Source organism: Bicyclus anynana, chromosome 21 (assembly GCF_947172395.1).
Source record: "Bicyclus anynana chromosome 21, ilBicAnyn1.1, whole genome shotgun sequence".
NCBI lineage: Eukaryota > Metazoa > Arthropoda > Insecta > Lepidoptera > Nymphalidae > Bicyclus > Bicyclus anynana.
Genome location: NC_069103.1, coordinates 13834844 through 13857255, shown reverse-complemented (window position 1 = coordinate 13857255; position 22412 = coordinate 13834844). Strand labels below are relative to the sequence as shown.

Here is a 22412-nt window from a genome sequence, read left to right as displayed (position 1 = left end):
ATGTATGTAACGTTTGCTGATGTCGCTTGGAACCATAAAATCCTGTGTTTAATGGGATTCTCAGTCCGGGGTTGAAAAGTTTGTGGTGTTACTCCCCCATTATATACGTTAAGACGTCGATCCCAGTCCTTATCATTATTAGAGTCAAATATTTTAATATCGGGGTAGGTCTAAGATCGTGGTTCATCGGTTAAGAATCCGTATTAAAACCGAGAGGTTGGACCCCATGGGTAGATCATACAAACATAACTCTTAGCGCAAAAAGTCCGCTAATTTCCATATGTAAAACGAACAAATACAACGCAATGTCCAATGTCACATAAAAGATTTGGAGGTATGTAATAAAAGACTGGCTTATAAACATTGCTCATTTTATTGGTCTTAACAAAACTAATAATTTATCATATTATGCCAGTTAACAATTTAAATATTAATAGTACCATTTTTTTTTTCATTTCGGGAAACAACAATATTTATGTTAAATTTGTCTTACTCTCAATAAATCTTACAGTTAATTCAATCTGTTAATCTTCAATCAGTTGCTTAATAGTATTGTTATTCAAATAAAACATACAATTACAAGCAATTTACTGACAAATTATTATTTATTATACGCAAACGGCAATTAGACATTTCTCAAAAAGGTCTTTTAATTAAGTTAATTACTACAAACATATGCCGTTTACATATTTACAATTAAATAACATTGATTACAAAGATTTAGTTAGAGTAAAGGTACAAACATCGTAGAATATAATGCATTTCGATACTGTAACAGCACTGAAGGGCGTTTAAAACACAACAAAAAAAAACCAATATTTATACGAATCGCCTTGTCTTTTTTTTAACAGAGCATACCTTTTTTTTTTTCAGAGATTGGCATGGAGTGAAAGACGCTTTCTGTCTATTTATTTTTTTGTTTGCGCGCTGCATTTCATTCAAATATGTCTTATAGTCAGGGATCCATAGAATATTTTGTTCACCTGATTACTAACAAGCTTATTTTTCGTAAGTAGCTTTTGTTACTCTACCCTCCCCCAACTTGTATTGTAAACATGGTTATTAAAAGTTGCTACTAACCAGCTGTTTTTTTACTGTTGATTAATTAATAGTTATACAAATTAACAGCCAAATTGTCCTACAAATTGCGTTCATTATATCGTTCCGACGCTCTGTAATTATCATTTCCTGGTAACTCAGTTAGCTACCAAAATCAAGAATTTTCTCCTTTTACTCAAATCATCCTAGAAATTTTGGTAATACCAGTGTAAGTATTTAAACGTCCATTTCTATTTTTTAAATTAACAATATTTATAACTTTTGAAAAACAAGTTCGGTTATTGTACCTCTTGTGTTTCAAACGCCCCAGAGTAAAAACACATTTTTTGACATTTTAATACCAATTTCAATATAACCACATAAATAATTTTAATGAGAGTAAGTACATCTATTTGTTTAGACTTTACGATTAAACTTTACAACACCACCGTTGAATAATAATTGATTAACAAGGCCGTTTATATTACTAAAGTGTTTTTCAAATAGCATGGGTACGGTGACATTTGCCTTATGACGTTCATAATTCGTACTTTTATCGTGAACCGCGGCAAAGTTTCAATAGTGAAACGAAATTCACCGAATCATGCTATCTGTAAAACACTATACTTTTTATTTAGAACCTATAATATAATGATACCAGCATTGAAAATTTATTTTTTAATTTACCTATATTGTTTTTTATTTCCCTTATTCCTACTTTTCAGAAAATAATTAGATCACTATTCATTTGTTTTAAAGAACACATTTAGAGTTGTAATAAATTTGTTTTATTAGAAGAATATTACTAGATACAAAAGGCCGTAAATATTGTCCATTAATTTAGTGGACATTTCATTTATAATATTTATTAATTACATTATAGAAAGAAAATAAATAATAATTCAGTTTATAAAAAATCATTATCTTAAACTATTTTTATAATTTGGTGTTCCATACATAAAATGGTGTGATAAATATACACACAAGTCCTTAACTACATTCACAGAATACGTAGTGTTGTCCTTTTTACAATGTTTAAAAAAATAACACTATTTTTGATTGATTTTAGGGACTTGTATATAATTTAATTAAAAATACAAAAGACACATTTCACTTTGACCACCATACAGAGATCTAATAAATAAATATGTGCATTATTAAATTTGTACTAAACAAAATTATTTATACTATTTGAACTAAGTAATAGACATACCATAGTCTATCGTTTGTCTATGGTTTGAGAACAATTTGTTTCATTCAGACAATTGGAAACAAAAAAAAAACATTCTCCTTATAAGTTAAACTAACTATTTCTATGTGACCCTGTCAGTATCACAATACACGGGGGTTATTCACTATCTACTATTTACAATGTTATAGCACATTTTGTACATACGTGTAAAATTTTGGAGTATTGTCAAAACATATAATTAAAAAATCGTTAACACATAACATAACACAATAATATTTTAATTTCTAAATCGAAAATAGTTTTAGTAAAAATCACTTGAACTTCAAAAATAATAAAAAAAAGAAATTACCGGTGTTGCCATTTGATATTATCTATCCAAGTGTCAAATAGAAAAAACAATAGCTTTGTGCCCGCTATAAGTGTTAGAACAAATAATTCACAACCCTTGTTATCTTAATCCAATACTAAAACACAAGAGGCTTATAAATTTTCTAAATTAATAAATCGTTATTTGTAACAAATTGGTTGTACAATAACTAAGTCAAATTGACAGATGTCAAAGTAGTGTTGTGACCTGTCAATTTAGCGTGGAAAGTAATGTGCATTAGGCGTGATATTTTTGACATTTTTACCAGAACTAGAGTAACTTTTATAACTTTAGAAGTTCAGTGCATTTTAAATTGTTCAATCAATTTATAAAAATGTCACGCCATTGAACCTCTATTTTAACGCTAGGCTTGTTCTTGTGCATTGTCGATAATTTGATACTTTAGAGATGAGTATAAAAATCATATATTAAAAAATCGATAATGTTAACAAATTGCTGCATAATATTTTAGGCTGCAGTAACAGCTAGTCTATAAACTCATGTGTCCTTGAAGTAATGAATATGTTGATGGATCATTGATCAAACTTATTTAAAAATTCAGCACTAAACTTCAATTGAATTTAGTTCTGGAAAAAATTTCAATCACTATTAGTGTGAAAAGAACAAATTCCTTAAGACTAAAATGCGTTAAGTTATTTTAAAAACATTGCACAAAATCGAGAAACCTTGCAGAGGATTTCCTTAGTAGAAAAACCTGCTTCTGTGTCGAGTTTCCTATATCACAGGCCTATGCCCGACTTATCGGTGACAATCACAAAATCTTCTTTGTGTCATTCATGTGACAAAAATAGATTTATTTTACAAATCAATCTGAGCTAAACAATAGCTTACATTTTACAGATAAGTTATAGGCGTCGTATTAGTAAAATTAGTATTTCAAACTAGAATCTATTATTTTTTTTTACATACAAACATACATACAGCCGAACGTAGAACCTCCTCCTTTTTGGAAGTCGGTTAATTACATGTACAATACAATAACAAATATACCAGCAATAGATTTATGCTTTTACTTCAATCACGAGTGTGTTAAATTGAATAAAAAAAAAAACATTTTTGTTAAATATTAACAAGAAAAAATGTAACTCATTTATATCTACTAATTTAGTTAAATTTCTTTAGTTGGATTTATTTTATTGGGTACACGCGTAAACAATACGTCGTAATCTTGGCTTATTACAAGAATTGATGCCTTGATTGCACGAAATCCCGTGGAATTATTCTACATCTAATTTTTACTATATTATGTTAAGAAAAATATTTTCAGTATCTATATATTATATATACTGATAAATTTTGGAGCTCGTGCCGCCAGTAAATATATCTCGGGTGCTTTATATATATATATTTGTTAGGAAAATATATACATATAATTATTATGTACACCTTCACTACTTACTATGATAATTTTACATCAGAAAAAATTATGCATAAATGTAAAAAGTACAGTCGGACACAATAATTGGATCAAATTTTAGTTGTTTATTTTCATTTAATTCATATTATGTAAATAAACAAGGGTAAATATAAATAATAAGTTTTTTAAAAAAATGTTAGTTATTGTATTGTTATTTATTTAATTTCTTTAATAGTCCAAGATCTTATATAACACCGAAAGGTCTACAGGAAGAAGTTTTTTATATCAAATTCAATATGTAAATAAATATATTGCCAATGGGTTATATATTGCATTGAAAATTTAGTCATGGATATGATTTATTTTTTTACGCAACCCAATTGGAAATATATTGATATAATTTAATTCGATATAAAAAATATGTTCATCTGGTAGAAAGGTCGGTAAAGATCATCTTCGATTCGTACTGTAAATGATACCTACCGACAATTAAACATATTATAAAAAATATTGTCTCCAACGGTACTTTCAAATAAGGATTGTCCTTAACGAAAAAAAAGGGGAATACTCGAATAAAACTACATTACATAAAATACCCACAAATGGAGTCTATATATATAACATAGGCCCATATTGTAGTGGTTCTAAGAATAACTTAGATATAAATGTCTTTTAGAAACATAGCATAACAATAACCATATACTCTATGCAATATCTCGTTGCAGAAATTCATAAATAATATTTTTCATAGTTATAATATGTCTGTAATATGCCGGATATATTTTATGTATAGTATACTGCAGCTTTATTTACACATGTTGATATAGCAATAGTAAAGAATTTTTTTTTCTTGTATAAATTTATCGATAACATTATCGACCCGTGCACAGTACTTCACTAAACATTGCTTAAACAACCTTGTGCGCACTACACACCTCGGCTTTACTTACACATTTAACTGTAGCGAGATATTGTCCATAGTTTAGTAAAAGTTAATTTAGTTTTCGAAAACGAAATTCGATGTCGACTTTGTACAACTTGCAGATCCTGTGGTAGGCCTCAAGATAAGAAAATGCTTGCCAACAGCCACTATGAATTTGCTTGAAAAATCTATGACTGAAATTAGTTATTCTCTACGTCAGATATGTCATAAAGGAATGGTAATGGTAAAATCAAAAGGGAATTCTGTAAAGGACATCCGTTGGTTAGGAAATATGTGCCAAAATACTCATAAAGTCTTATTCGTATATAAATAATCTCATACTACATATGCCAATATGTATATAAAACATTGTCGTGTAATATGGCCAATATACGAACAAACGAAACACAAAAAGGTCTTCAACATAACAATCTGGATGAAGCAAACGGTCGGTATAACCAAATTCTGGTGACAGATAGCTTATTCAAAAATGTGATATTTGTCATCTGACATAAAGTATTCTACCCGCTTAAAAGTAGGTGCTAAAACCGTCCATAATAATTTGTAAATTAAAGATAAACAAATTTGGAAATAGAAATTACAAACGAATTTATGAGTATATTGGACATTTATTTTATTATTGGATTGGACTTAATAATTAAATATTAAAGGCACCCTAGATCATCGCTGCTTCACTACACCTAGATAACGTTTGATAAACCAATACTTTTGGGAGAGGCCAAAAGTTTACTTTTGTTACAACAATTTCAATCTACTAAGGTTTTTCTTTTAAACTCATTTAACATGGCAAGAGTAATATGGTCAATATATATCGGAATATCCCATCAATAATTGTTTGAGAACCCAAAAGAACACTTGAAAAAAAAATTGTAGGTAATCCACAATATTTGTTACAATGCATCTCTAGTATCTAGATACTAAATCACATCAGTATGTCAGCCAATGCATTTAAAAATATTGTTTTTTCAAATTCCAACTGTAGTAGTAAGTTTTGTTTACCTACTATATAAATTAGGTAGGTATATAAATAAAAATAACATGCACATTGAAAAATGCGTACATTTTAAACATAACATTAATAAGTAATATCGAATTGAATTCAAAATCAAACAGTTCTAACGATAATTCAAATTCGACTATATATAATAACTTTAGGATATATTCGTAGCAGAGATCTGCGATTACCAGCTACGTTTAACTTTTTTATAATTTTCTTCAGGTTTTTGAAAAGTTCAAAATAAATATAAACAAAAAGCAAATGATGTTTTATTTCGACATATATTGAGTCTCTGATTTTTGAATTTACGTTTTCCAACAGAGCGATTCTCAAAATATATTTATGGGGAATGTATATCATTTAAAAATATATTTCTACTGATAAATATATACTACTATTTCTTTAAAATAAACTACTTTACTTAATATATTTCTACTACAAAGTTTTTTTTAATGAATGTAATAAGATATTCTTGTTTCAATTTGTGTGTCTTTGCTTACCCACTTACCAAGATGTTAAGCTAAACTAAGTATTGTTCAAATTGATACACGCTCTTTATATTACTTGGCTTAGGGTTTAGCAGCTTTGTGTCTGTGTGTGTGTGTGTGTGTTTGTCTTGTGTTGGAATAAGCCCATAAACATGGCAATAAACAGGGACACCAATAAATAGTTAAGAGTATAGAAATTACAGCTGTAATACAGTTTTAAAGCTATATAACAACTAAATCATGAATATGCTACAAAGACTGCTCAAGCTAATATACACACAGTTCTATTATACACAGTCATATTATACACAGAGTTCTATTGTAGTTGCAAATTTTTCGAGATTTGTACGCAATCAAAGAATAGTTTTCAATAAAACACAATATTGTCAAAATGGAACAAACCTAATAAACTTTGTTTTAAAGCTCATTTTCAGTTATACTTTTATTGCCAGGATTCACTACAAAAATTTAAATTAACAGTATAACATATGTCTTTAAGACCAAGGGCATTAGGTTTAGTTTACTGTGACATTTCGACTTCGACTTGGAATACATATCCAACTATTTTTTTTTACAATACAATATTGTATCCCTTGACACAGTGACGTCACCAAGTCCTATATATTATCGTATGCGTCTGTTTTGCGGTATATGTAGTTGCAGACTATATTTATGATTATTTGACAATAATGACCTTGATATAAACGATATGCAATCGCTTTAAAAGTAGCACCAAAATTTGTAACAACTGCAATTGTTACTGGTTACGTCAATAGGTTTGGAAAGATTCGCAGACATAACTCTACATCAGCGTCATTCGGCAGAGTAGGAAAATAAGAGCTTCTACATTGAGAATCTTCAAAACCGTAGAAATCGTCAAATCAATAATCGATTTTCTTACCGATAAATCGTGTTCATATGTAACGTTTGCACCCGCAACTAGTGGAGCACCCACGGATGCAATCCCTTCAGATAATGTAAGCGACAATGACTTATTCCATTAAGTAGATCTGTCACTTTATATTACATTAAACAATTCATTATAATTAGCAAATAAATTCCCATCGTAGATAAGTATAGTACGCGGCGTATAAGTTGAACTAAACACATTTACGGGTGTTTGCGAGTATCCATAGTAACAGGTTGACGCCATTACAATCGCATACGAAATTTTTAACTATTTAACATTTTCAACGTACGGAGCAACCTCGGGCATGCGTCTAACAGTACAATTGTACCTGCGCAGATGACTTCCATTTCGGTTCAACTTACTCGCCAGCGTCTAAGCAGTTGTAGCATGTATGACCATATTTTTTGCAGTTGTAACAATGTAGCAATGTCCTCTCCCACTGAGCACAGTACTTGGTGGGTCTACCGGCGCCGCTTGGCGGCGAGGTAGAGCAGCAGCAGCAGCAGCAGCGCGGCGCAGCGCAGCAGCAGCATCAGCGCGGCGAGCAGCAGCTGCGCCAGCCGCCGCGCGTCCCTGCGCAGTGCGCGCGACACGAGCTCCGCGCGGCATCATCCCGTGCCACACTTGCCGCTCTCGAACACGCCCTGATACAACATATTTTTTTTAATTGTTGCTGAAAATGATGACGCACTTAGTTCTAATATGCGACCCGCGACATATCTAAAGACAAAACGATATATTGTCGGACTATTGGTCGCACTGAACCGGAAATATCGCCCTTTAGGTGTTTAGTTGTGGTAAGACCAAAGAGAAAGCGATATCAACTGCTTGGCCATCGTAAATCGCATGTACTACTGATGAGAAGTGCAAAGCCTCATCACATGACACTATTCAGGACATGCAAGGAGTAATATCCGTAAATTACTACTAGCTTTACATTAATTTCGGGATACAGTTAAGCTGTTTGGCGGTAAAAAAATGTTTTGAGGTCTTGATAAATAATTACTGTAATTCAACAATCATTACTGTATTGACTTGATAGCCAGCCATATTATTCTATACATATGAATACGACCACTGAAACACACAAATCAATATAAGAAATGGCCAGATTTGTACGAACCTTTCTGTAGAAGGGCGAGAACGCAACAAGTGAATCTCAAATAGCCAACTTTATTTATTTACCTTTCTGAAGAAAGGCGAGAATGCAACAAGTGAATCTCGGGTGATGGGCGACGCGTACAATGGACACCTTCTGTCCGTCGAGCAGACTGTCAGAAGTCTTCTGAGGAACGTCTCCAGCTGCGGTCTTCTGGAGCGAGCGAGCGCTTCCGAGGACCACAGAGTGCGAGCGGGGAACGGGATCGCTGCCACCTAAAAGTTAATTATTTATGATGTAATAGTAAAATGACTGATTCCTACAGTCATTTCACTACGATAGTTTTTTAAATGCTACATGCTTGAGTCTAAACAATTTTTTTAGAGTACTTATCTTTTTGTCTTACAATCTTAAAAACTTAAAAAAGTTGAAAGAGTTTCACTTTTAAAATATATTTGGAACTAATGAAAAATACAACAGGAAGGTAATGTTTCATTAGGATAAGTTAATCATGGCCATGTAGAATGGCAAGAAGAAAACCGCGTTGGTAAGCCAGGGTAACCTTTGCGCAAAAAATGAGCCAACCCTTCTGTCACCAGTCGAGGCAACTAGCTGCGGTGAAATGATCCAGAGAAATTTTGGAGCTTGGATTTCTGTTGGGAAAAGTTAATAATAGCGAATAGTATTCAAGGCATATAGTTAACCCAAAACAATATTGTAGTGCGAAGTGTGGGGCGTCCCCCCACTAGGTGGAGCGACGACCTTCGGAAGGTGGCAGGCATCGATTGGATGCAAAAAGCCAAAGATAGAGCCGGCTGGCGCTACTTAAAAGAGGCCTATGTCCAGCAGTGGATACATGATAGCTGATGATGATGATGATGATGATGATGAATATTGTAGTACACTCACCTTCTCCCCATAGTTAGCCCTGGCGGCGAGGTAGAGGTCCCGGAAGCGCCGGTAGCGCCGCAGCAGCGCCCACGACGCGTCGGGCAGGCGCACACGCACTTCGTACTCGTGGTGCGTGCGCGCGCCCGCGCCGCGCGTCACCCAGCCCGGCACGCTCACCACGTCCGCTGCAACGGACGGACGTTGTACCATCATCGTCGTACGCAGAAAGATTATATTAAGTAATAGCGGACGCCCGCGACTTCGTCCGCGTGGAATTTAGTTTTTCACAAATCCCTCGGGAACCATGGATTTTTCCGGGACAAAAAGTAGCATATGTGTTAATCTATGCTATAATATATCTCAATACCAAATTTCAGCTAATTCTGTTAAGTTGTCGAGGCGTGAAAGAGTAACAAACATTCATATCATCAAAATCATCAATTTTCGCAAATCTCGGGAAAATGTGTTAATCCAGAGTAAAAAATTTCAGCTAAATCGCTTCAGTAGTAGCAGCTTTAAAGAGTAACAAACATCCAAACATCCATACAAACTTTCGTGTTTATAATATTAGTAGGAAGTAGGAAAGTAGGATAATACATTACATTATATAATACATACATTATCTTAAGTATAATATTATTACCTGACGTTTCGAAACAGCTTGTAAAGTAAGCCTATTTGTAATAAATGAATATTGATTGATTGATGCCCACTGCTGGAAGGCTAGCACGCTACTAACGACATATGACGGCCGTGTGGCGCAGTGGGTAGTGACCCTGCTTTCTGCATCCACGGCCGTGGGTTCGATTCCCACAACTGGAAAATATTTGTGTGATGAACATGGGTGTTTTCCAGTGTCTGTGTGTATTTATACATTATATAAGTATTTATATGTAGTATATAATTTGTATATTAATATTATAATATCAACTATCTTAGCACCCATAACACAAGCTACTCTGTATGCTTGAACTGAACTGGGACAACTCCGCTGCCATTGGTCGAATTTTGTCTTTTTTTATCGGTCGCGTGGAAGGCCTAAACGAATTCTAAACAGGTTTGGAAAAACCAACGAGCCGCTTGATATCGTCAGTCCACTCAGTGGGGGATCGAAAAATACCACGCTTTCTGCTGTGAAGGCGCCATTCCAGCACCTTAGAACCACCATGGACAAATGTTTGTACATCACCATCATCATCAATCTCCTTACCCTTATCCCACTGTGGGGTCGGAAAAATATGTCAATCTTTTCCATTCGTCTCTATTACTCGTCAACTCATCATCCACTCCTTTTACACACATGTCCTCTTTCACGCAATCCAGCCATCTCTTCTTTGGCCTTCCTCTCCTCTTATGTCCTTCCACTTGCACATTCAAATTTTTATAGTAATATGACTTTTCTCCCTACGCAATATATGTCCATACCACGCTAACCTTCTACTCCTCAATTTTTCTGTCACTGGCGCCACCATCAAACTTCCTCTTACATACTCATTCCTTATTTTATCTATTCTTGTCACACCACACATCCATCTCGGTACCGTGCGGTCCCGGTGTAAGAATAGGACCGCTCCATATCTTCCCGTGGATGTCATAAAAGGCGACTAAGGGAAAACGTTGCTAGTGGGTGGCGGTTCGAAACAACCCACAACTCTAAGGATTCCCAAGGAGGGTTGACGTCAGGCAGGCGGCCGGTCACAAAAATTACTAGCCAAAACATTTAAAAAATATGTCAAAGCAAGGAAACGGACAAATGTTTGTACCTACATGGATATAATATGTACACATGGACAAACATTTAGCTGCTGCTGCGATTATGCAGTAACTGGTACTCTTAGACTACTACCCGCTTTATTCTCTGGGATATTTCGTGAATGAAAGAAAACTGTTTCAATTCTTAGAGCGTAAATACAATTTCGCCTTCGCATTTATTGGAATACACGATACAAAATAATCGAAAATTAAACTTACCAAAATTCACAGGGTGCATGAGACCTTCGGAGTAATCCTGTAACAAAATATTGTATCGATTTAGATGTTCCACCTATGAATTGTAAACAAAAAAAATAATATTAAATACATAGTACGAATACAAGAAATTTTAAAACTTGTTATTGTTTTTCCTTCGCTGTCCGAGATAAATTAGGAACACTTGCGTATCTTCCTTGTGTGTTACTTTCTTACTCTATGTCAAATGACAAAGTCAAAACTTGCGAAAAAGCCATTTGCCAAAGCAAACATTTATCAGAAGCCTGCCTTTACTCCATCTAAACTAATATTATAAAGACGAAAGATTTGATTGTTTATATATTTTGAATAGGCTCTGAAACTACTGAACCGATTTGAAAAATTCTTTCACTGTTGGAAAGCTACGCTATCCCAGAGTGCTATAGGCTATATTTTATCCCCGTATTCCTACGGGAACGGGAGCTACGCTGGTGAAATCACGCGACGTCTGCCAGTTACTAAATTGTCTTAAAGGGGAATGTCCACCAGCCCATACAACTTTGGCCCAAGAAACCCAGTTACGCCCCCCCATAAAAGTATATGGAGATGATAATATGATGTATAAATAAGGATTTGGTTAAATAATTTTTTTAATAAAAGTTTGCTAGACATAAAAAAAAAATATTTTATTTTATCACTCTCACTGCTCAAAAAGTACACCGGAGTTGAAGTAACATTAAAGCTGTACATGAATAGATTTATTGTTTTATGTAACCAACAAGCTTAACAAATAAATCAATAAATGAAACAACCAACCAACCAGGCAGTGGCGTGCATATGGTTGTCGATCAGGGTATGCACTAGTAATAAAATTAAGCAAAGTGGTAAAATCTGTATTTACTAATGAAGACAACTCTTAGGATATGTATGCAGTACTTTAATGCATGTATGAAGTGCACACCACTACTTGGAGGCCATTGGATCAGCTTCTACTAGAAGAAATTATTGTAATGATGTTAACAATTGTAAATTATAATATTGTATTACTTTTCTAAAAAAGAGTGACTGTTGAGTTTCTTGCTGACTCTCCTCAGCAGAACTTGTCTTCCTATCTGGTGATGAGGTCTGTCTGTCTGTCTGGAGATGGACAAATATTCAACCTTATTATTTAAAAAGTGCTTGTTTGCAAAACCAAGGCTTAGTTTACAAGCACTGTAAATAAATGAATTTACAAATGTATTACAGCGAGGAAAACAACATTGATTTGGTGTGTTTGTCGCTATTACATAATTATTTTCCGTTCTTCAGTTGAGCAAGATGCTGCTTTATCAGTCGTTTTCCAGCAATTTTGACAAACTTGGAATGACTCTGGATAACTGAAATAGTAATAAAATATGAAAATCCAGCAAATAATTTAATCAGAGTTTTAAAATTGGTTTACTTAGTGGATTTAATAATGTTATGTTATTCCACAATTTATTCGTCGTCATCATCAACCCATATTCGGCTCACTACTGAGCTCGAGTCTCCTCTCAGAATGATAGGGGTTAGGCCAATAGTCCACCACACTGGCCCAATGCGGATTGGCAGACTTCACACACGCAGAAAATTAAGATAATTCTCTAGTATGCACAATTTATTACTGTTTTAAAATTGGTTTAGGGTGTGAAAATGTAGCAAACTGACATACAAACTCACAGTTCACATTTAATATTAATCAGGAAAGTAGGATAAATATACTATAATACTTCTATGCACTAAATATTGCTTGAACAAACCATCAACAATGCAAGAAAACCTATGTGCTGTCCTACATCTGACTAGATGTTATGCCTTCTACGCCAGTAATTACACAGTAAATGTACTTTTTAATACAGCAATATTGGTTAGTCATAAAAATACACTGAGCGACACTTCAACACTTATATGGGAAACTACACTCTGTTGTGACTTGACACAATAACATGACAAAAATTATTAAAGTTATACATATTATTTCTTATGAATAATAATCGTTTTTCACATTAAAAATGGATCAAACATTATTTGTGCTGCCTGCACCTGCTGTGTACTTGTTTACGAGCATGTTTCAAACATAATGTATTCGTATTTTCGTGACATTTTATTGACAATTGATGCCAACTATGTATAATAATTTTAATATTGATATTAACATTGATTAATGCAGCGTAAATGTAATCTTGTATTTACATCTGAGAGCTGAAATAAACTTGTAATTTTTCCGGTTCAGGGTCAACATTATTCGAATTTCGAATTTAACTTCGTGCAAGTTTTATTTATATTATAGCTGTGGTTTGAAAATTATAATTCGGTTCAAAAAATACTGAAGGTAAACAGAAAACAGACAAAATCAGTAAATTAATTCAATGACATTATCTAATTAATAAAATGAGAATGACATTGACAATTATTGACATCAACAGATTATCTGTCCAAAAATCAAATCGATGTTGCCATACGAAACACGAAAAATCGAATAACTTCGTATCGATTTCTAATTGAATAATTTTATTACTAGAATAACACGTCATTGTTTTCACCATCTTTTACACGACGCAATGGTTTTTATTGGTTTTCAATAATAAATAAAGTGATTCAAGAAGAAGGTTTATACAAGTAGTTTGTCATGATATTGCGTTTTCACCCGGACAAAATTGCGGACGCCTGCAATTTTATGTCAATGTATTATGTAAACATAATATATTATCTACAATATGTATACTATTTATACATACATAGAAATATATAGAATTTGATTTAGTTAGATCGGATGAAAGGAAAAAGTTATCGGAAGAAAGGGATTGAATATCAACTATTAAGACCACTTTGACCACTTATGTATATCAGCTTAGTATAGCTGTAGCTTGCGCGTTGGCCGATCGTGTAGCTAGCTTATATAGAGTATGGAAAAATTGTATAAAAAAACCGCATTGCACGCGCCGAAGTTACGGGCTTGCGCTACTACTCATATTATATATTATACTAGCTGACGCCGCGCGGTTTACCCGCGTGGTTCCCGTTCCTGTAGGAATGTGGAGATAATATATAGCTTATAGCCTTCCTCGATAAATGGGTTATCTAACACTGAAAGAATTTTTCAAATCGGACCAGTAGTGCCTGAGATTAAAAAACAAACAAACAAACTCTCCAGCTTTATAATATTAGTATAGATAGTATTTAAATGGCGTAGTTGGTAATGTTTCTACGCAGTGATCCTATGTTCTTAATGTTATGCTCGATTATTATTATTATCCATTTAAATATCGATTAAACTAAAAAAAACAGTTGAGTTCTTAGTGGTTGGTTATTGCGAAAAATATAATAGGTACTTTGATATCAAGAAACGTTTTATAATGTCGACTATGCAATGGTTTTTAAAGAGTGAGGCAGATATTATAATAAAAAACATTATAATCTATTACAACTTTTGCTTTTCCAGGTGTTTTTGTTGTAGAAAAAGATCGATTATTATTATTCGGTTAAAATATTGATTAAACCAAATAAATCACTTAGCTGGCAACACTGTTCATGTTCGTGTCTTCAAAAATGTCATACAACAACTATAATATTGTCAAATATCGTTGTGAAACTTATTTTTTGGGGAAAGTTATAGCAAACCGCTATGGATAAAGTAATTTATTCATTATTAAACAAAAATTATCAAGTATTTTTTAGTTTTATGTAAAGTGGGGGGCGGGGACGAAAGGTCTGGGCCGGGAATGAACATTCCCCTTTAAATACTAGGGTAATACAAAAAATATAATTTTACTTAAAGGTAGCCACATCATATAGGATAGGTCGTACTAACATTTAAAATGAATAATTGCAAAAATTAAAAATAAAGTTACATAAATTTGAATGAATTCAAAAAAAAAGAAAAAAAAACAAAAAAAAAAGAGAAAAGAAATATATAAATTATAGTCGAAGTCACTTTCACGGATAGCTGAAAGTGACTTCGACTATAATTTATATATTTCTTTTCACTTTATTCAATTCACGCAAATTTATGTAACTTTGACACCGTCGTAGACAACTCACCGACAGCGGATGCGGCACGCACAGCCGACGGTCCTCGCGCTCGTACTGCTCGTGCTCGTGGTCGTGGTCGGTGCGCGCGGAGGGCGGGCGCGGCGCTCGCAACGGGTCCGCCCACGACGCCTCCGTGGGCAGCTCGTCATTGGACGTTGACACGTTGTCGGACGCTTCCACTTCGTTTAACCTTAAATAAAAAAAAAATAGACGTTCAATATCTACGTTGGCAATTCTTTTTATTTCAAAATGGCGGCGTCATCATCATCATCATATCAACCGATGGATGTCCACTGCAGGACATATGCCTTTTATAAAGACTTCCAAATATCACGATCCTGAGCCGCCTGCATTGTTGGGAAAACGAGAGAAGTTACTCCATTTTTACAGCGATAATTTCCATTTGTAAGCTTTTTTTGGACTTTTTTGGACTTTGGCGGCACATCTCAATCTTCCAAAATTGCCTTAAATGGTGTAACCCTACCAGCATGCTCCGATTTTCAGTACCTCGGATCGCTTTTTCAAAACGATGGCAATGTGGACCGAGACGTAAAAGGTAGAATGAATGCGGGATGGATGAAATGGCGACAGGTCTCAGGTGTACTATGTGAGCCGCGAATGCCTCGTAGACTTAAGGGTAAAATATACAAAACGGTTGTAAGACATGTCGTGCTGTATGGATGGATGGATAGTAAACGAATGCATGTGAACAAAATGCGAATGTTGAGATGGATGTGTGGTGTGACAAGAATAGATAAAATAATAAATGATGCACATAAGAGGAAGTCTGAAGGTGGCGCCAGTGACAGAAAAATTGAGGAGTAGAAGGTTAGCTTGGTATGGACAGGTAATGCGTAGGGAGGAAAGTCATATTACTATAAAAATGTTGAATGTGCAAGTGGAAGGACATAAGAGGAGAGGAAGGCCAAAGAAGAGATGGCTGGATTGCGTGAAAGAGGACATGTGTGTAAAAGGAGTGGATGATGAGTTGACGAGTAATAGAGACGAATGGAAAAGATTGACATATTTTTCCGACCCCACTTAAGTGGGATAAGGGTAAGGAGATGATGAATTTCTATTTGTGCGCTGGATTAAAGAGGTCTAAGGGCGGACGAAGTCGTTCGCGTCCGCTAGTTTTTAAATATGTTTCAAATCAAAAAAAGGTTAAAACACAAAGTACCTGCTGAGGAGTGGGTCGTCGAAGTGTCCGTTGTGGTCGTCGCGCGCCGGCTCGTCGGCCGCCTGCATGTCGCTCTCGCTCAGCGTCAGCGACGGCGTCTCCTGGATGGGCGTGACCATGATGCTGCGCTTGTGCGGCGTGTCGAAGAACGAGTACTGCAGCGCCATCTCCAGCCGGACGTACTTCTTCTGCAGCTCCTGCAGCACCTGCAGATTTTGAGGAGACCATCCATACCACCATACTTGTCCGAGGAATTACTACAATGCGAAGACATTGTAATGTGTGACGTAGTTTTAAAATTAACGTGTTTCTTTCTATCATACTTTTGGAACAAAGTTCTTTAGCGCGCCTTGCGAAATGGGGCTAGACGGAAAAAAAGAACAGTAAAAAGTTGTAACGACACTTATTATCCGACTGCGTAAGAAAGAGGGTAATATTTTTGATATAGTTGTAAGCCTGAAGACAGTTGGTGAGCTCAAGGGTTCTCAAAAGGCCCCCGACCCCAAAAGGCCTCCCAAATCCAAAAGGCAAGGCCCCCGACCTCAAAAGACCCCCCCCCCCCCCCAACCCAAAAGCCCCCCCGACCACAAAAGCCTCCATACCTCCAGCCCCAAATTCCTTTTGATGAATGTTCGAAGATTTGATGGGATGGAATGGGATGGGTTGGGTTGGGATGTGATGGAATGGGACGGGATGCAATATCGATAGCAATAGTGATAACGATGTCTATAGCGATAACGATAACGATCCCCGGCTGGGCCGATTGAGGAGGGACGCTTCGACCGTGGCTAGTTACCACTTTACCGACAAAGACGTATCACCAAGCGATTTAGCGTTCCAGTACGATGTCGTGTAGAAACCGAAAGGAGTGTGGATTTCATCCTTCTCCTAACAAGTTAGCCCGCTTCCATCTTAGATTGCATTGTCACTTACTATCAGGCGAGATTGTAGTGTTAAATTGCTTGGCGGTACGTCTTTGTCGGTAGGGTGGTAACTAGCCACGGCCAAAGCCTCCCACCAGCCAGACCTGGACCAATTAAGAAAACCTTAATCGGTCCAGGATCGAACCCAGGACCTCCGTACATACCACTGCGCCACGGAGGCCGTCAAAACTGATGAGTACGAGCAGTGCATTACCGCAATCTGCCGGTTGAGCTCCTCCTTGGAGCAGTCGTTCTCCAGCGAGCTGATGACGAGCATCTTCTGCGACGCGATCCGCGAGCACAGCCGCTGCATCGCCCGCAGCGCCTCCGCCTCCGTCACTTGCCGCCGGTTCTTGCTTTCACCTACAAAAAAAAATTTTTTTACTAAAAATCACCTAAAAAAAAAATTTTTTTTACTAAAGGTCACCTACAAAATAAAATTTTTTTACTAAAGGTCACCTACAAAAAAAAAATTTTTACTAAAGGTCACCTACAAAAATTTTTTTTTTTTACAGAAGGTCGCCATTATAAAATAATAATAAAAAATACGCATAAAGTTACGCAAAGTTACTCTGAAAAGCAAACGGCAGTACCCACGCGGCATACTATAAAAGTCACGTACGCAGTGACCAACACACGATCAATTATAGTCGTGGGTGCTACAGAAACGTGAGAATAATTGACCGTTTGTGGCTAGCATAATAGGCTACTTGACACTTTCTTTTAAATCGTCTTAAGTTGTTCATTATCTTTATATACTAGATTGAAAAAAAATTATCATATTTTTTTTGACATGTGAATTCATATTCGTATCAATTTTAACTTATAAATATTTGGATGATGGTGATAAATGATGAATGATGATGGTATAGTCTATATTGTATCGTTTCATGACATCACGTTTAAAGAATAAGAATTACGAAATACGAATAATTTATAATTCAACTAGCGGACGCCCGCGACTTCGATCGCGAGGAATTTAGTTTTTCACAAATCCCTCGGGAACCATGGATTTTTTTCAGGATAAAAAGTAGCCTATGTATTAATCCAGAGTAAAATCTATTTCAATTCCAAATTTCAGCTAAATCGCTTCAGTAGTACGGGCTTATAGAGTAACAAACATCCATAAAAACTTTCGCGTTTATAATAATTAGGGGTGAGGCGTATATACTGGAGCACTTAACACTAGGTTTGATAGAAGACGTATGGCATACGAGTACGGAGCAGGGACATAAACACGTATTAAGCGTATTTAGAAGTACCGAGTAACGAGGAGCGCAAGACGTCAACAGACTGCGAGTCCAATACTTAAAAATACGGGACGTGTTCAGAGACGCGTTCGATTAGTAATGTGTGAGTGAGAGACTTCTATCAATGCCGAAAGAAAATAGACTTTGTTATCTAGACATAAGACCGGTTTTTCAACGCAATAAACACTTCATGCTCCAACAGTCAAAACATCGCGAGACGCGTTCCCGGACGCGTTCGTTTAAAAATGTGTGAGTGACGTCCCATTGCCGAATAAAAATTGTCTTTACCTTATCAAACATAAGACCGATTTTTTAACGCAGTATACACTTAATACTCCAAACATCGTACTGAAGCATGCGTGAGTGAGTCCCTGATTTTAATCCTTATTTTAAAAACATAATGTGATGATTTATTGTTTTAGTATGATTATTTATCCGCTAAAGTAACAAGTTAATGTAACCCGACAGTATCATGAGGTAATATTAAAAGAAATAACTAAATAATAAAATTAAATGACTGAATATTTTTGTTTGCAAATTTTTTTCTTTTTTTTGTGGATTACAAAAACCAAAAATAGTTGAAGAAAACAATTGAGAAAAACAAAATAAAAAGACAAAAATGATTTTCTGTTACCCGGGATCGAACTCAGGATTCCTAGTTTTATTTGTGCCTTGAGTACATATAAAACTGGTCCAATTGATTATGTAGATCTCGGTTGAAATTAATGTACGCTTACTATCAGATAATATGATGTAAAATCGCTGGCCACTGAGTATTTAGGAGTACGTATCTATTCTATAGGTCCTAATGGCTCGTACTTCTAAATACTCGTGGAGCTAGTCTTTGGAGCGCGTCTCTCGGCGTACTCGTACTCGTAATATTCAGTACGCGTTTTAGCGAGTACGACTCACCTCTAGTAACAAACCAAACATTCATATCATCAAAATCATCAGTTTTCGCAAATCTCGGGAAACCATGGATTTTTTTTTTAGGATAAAAAGTAGCCTATGTGGTAATCTATTTCCATTCCATCCAGAGTAAAATTGATTACTCAAATACTCAGTGTCAATACTTATCCGTATTGGCACTCCCAAAAATATAATATTGATACGGACCCTACATGTGCTCGTATTTATACACAAGAAACCCTTATAGCATAGATGATACATTATAGGATCCGTCCGTCCATCTGTCTAAAGAAAAATTCAATCTTTACATGTTATCCTTTTCATACCAAGAAACGCTAGCGCGGTCTCTTTAACTACTAGCGCCATCTAGTTTACTATATAAAAACAAAAGTTTAGTTAACTCCAGTATTGATAAGTTTATCCAGATCCAGATAAGTTTATTATATATTTTTATTGCCATACAAAAATAACTCTTGGCATATATTGTCAATCTTGTGGGGGGTCTAACCAATTTATTTTTGCGGCATGTTCTCAAATTTGCGTTGTTGGTGTGAACAGAGGATAGACTAGGGTTTTTTTTTTACAAAAAGAAGCATTTGATATAAGTACTGACTAGGTACGGGAGAGGAGTTTTAAGTTTTTTAAATAGTTCGCTCTAATCCAGTAATCCAGCCGAGTACAAACGATTTTTGGGCGGTAAAACCAAAAATCGTTGGCACCCGACTAAAACAATAAAGTAGTCCGAACTAGGTATAATAATATAAAATAATTTATAATTAATACAGAGTTCTAATGTACAAAGAACAATATTAAATTTAGATTAAAGTTAAACTACATGTAAAACGAAATATGTGTGTATAGAACAAGGAACAAAAACAAAACACAACCTATAATATAGATATAGCTATGTGATAATCCAGTGTATAACCTATCTCCATTCCAGATATTAGTCAAATCCTTCAACCTTCAAGTACTAAACCTACTTGCAAGTTGAAGGAGTGCCAAACACAGTCCCTAGCTTAGCTTACCTATTCGTCTTCTGTACTTGGTTCTCTGTTGTCGCTCCTCCGGTGACCTCTCAACTGAGCTGGAGGACTGCCCCTCCACTATTCGAGGCTGTTGAAAAAAAAATTATAAATTAAAACAAAAAAACAATATTAAAAACCCCGAGTTTTTAATAAATTTAAATAGTTTAAAAAACTAAAAAGTGACCGGGAAGTGGGTCAAATTGAGATACCGAGATTTGATTTTCTTACATACATACAAGTGAAGCTAATTTAAGCGTGTTAATGAATCAGCTAGAAGAGAGTTTTTAAATTCTGATCCCCATGGGTTCCTAAGAGCCGTGATAGCCCAGTGGATATGATCTCTGCCTCCGATTCCGGAGGGTGTGGGTTCGAATCCGGTATGGGGCATGCACCTCCAATTTTTCAGTTGTGTGCATTTTAAGAAATTAAATATCACGTGTCTCAACCGGTGAAGGAAAACATCGTGAGGAAACCTGCATACCAGAGAATTTTCTTAATTTTCTGAGTGTGTGAAGTCTGCCAATCCGCATAGGGCCAGCGTGGTGGACTATTGGCCTAACCCTTCTCATTCTGAGAAGAGACTCAGCAGGGAGCCGAATATGGGGGTTGATGACGACGATGGGTTCCTAACAGTCTAATGACTAGGATGGTATAAAGACGTGTTTTATCCCGATATCATCGAGATAAAACGCCTTAAATGTATCTGTTACAGTTAAATTGTAAACTACGTTAGTTTATAATCTCACTCGTGATGTTATAATCTGTCGTCATATTGTAAACTGAAAATAATGTTTATAATTTAACGTGTTATGTTATGGTGTTGTTATATAAAAAAATTAACAGTAGTATGTCTAAACGCTTGTTGATATGTTACGATTTCTGCCAGTTATTCTACTAAAAACCGCATAAAATTACTGCAAAAATTACCTTATGGTAATCTTCGGTGCTGGACATATCGTCGCTGTCGTCCGGAGCCACGCCCAGTCGGAAGTGCGGCACGGGGGGGTCGCTCGTCAGCGCGGACGGCTCCGTGGACGGCGTGGGCACGGACGAGGACGAGGGCGGCGGACGGGGGGACGAGCTGGCCGTGTGGAACGTGTCCGGCGTGTTGGACGAGCTAGGGGACGGCAGCGGGTCCAGGGACAGGCTGAGGCTGGAACAATATATAATAGTTTCTGAGTGTTAAAATGAAAGCACGCATCTTAAAAGCCTCGCGCGACTACACTTTTTGTAATGTTAACCAGTTTACTTCCCAAATCAAGCGTAGCACAGGAAGATCAACAGGCTCCTCAAGTGTACAAAAAGGGATTGTTTCAAGGTTCTCTAAAAACGCCATCTATAGGTACTTTTAAGCAACACTGTTGCAATATGCATAGATAGAGAAGCAGGCATCTTAAAAGCCTCGCGCGATTACATTTTTTGTAACGCATCACCAGCTTATTTCCTAAGTTAATCGTGAACAAGATACCTGAGTCTCTTGGCCCGGAAGTGCTCGCGTTCGTCGGCCGACAGCGGCTCGGGCACGTCGGCGCGACTGCACAGCACCAGCTCCGACTTGCAGCGCTTCACACCCTCCAGTGGGGCCAGGTCGCTCTCGGCCTCTGTGCACCACGAGAACAATAACTGTTATACTGCCACTATCATCATCATCAGCCTTAGACTATTTAGACTATGGACCTGTTTCGCACCCAAATTCAGCAACAAAAATGTCTGTCGTTTTTTGAGGGGGACGAGGTAGACTCACACATCGAAAATAACTCGCATCGCAATACACACACGCGTATTTTTTTGCTGTCTCGTCATAAGAATCGATTCTTTTTAG

General features: G+C 35.9%; 1 protein-coding gene across 1 annotated transcript in view; it reads right to left on the bottom strand.

Annotated features, from left to right (window-relative positions):
• Positions 1–354: 354 nt before the first annotated feature.
• Positions 355–22412, bottom strand: part of LOC112054716 (kinesin-like protein Klp98A) — a 49546-nt gene continuing 27488 nt past the window's right edge. Inside the window, exons 18-27 of the mRNA XM_052888076.1 lie at positions 22059–22191; positions 21518–21743; positions 20591–20678; positions 17618–17766; positions 16481–16686; positions 15310–15490; positions 11275–11311; positions 9322–9488; positions 8499–8687; positions 355–7957 (exon numbers count right to left, since the gene is read on the bottom strand). Of these exons, the coding sequence (XP_052744036.1) occupies positions 7922–7957; positions 8499–8687; positions 9322–9488; positions 11275–11311; positions 15310–15490; positions 16481–16686; positions 17618–17766; positions 20591–20678; positions 21518–21743; positions 22059–22191 (1412 nt within the window). The 3' untranslated portion in view covers positions 355–7921. The remainder of the gene's footprint in view (positions 7958–8498; positions 8688–9321; positions 9489–11274; positions 11312–15309; positions 15491–16480; positions 16687–17617; positions 17767–20590; positions 20679–21517; positions 21744–22058; positions 22192–22412) is intronic.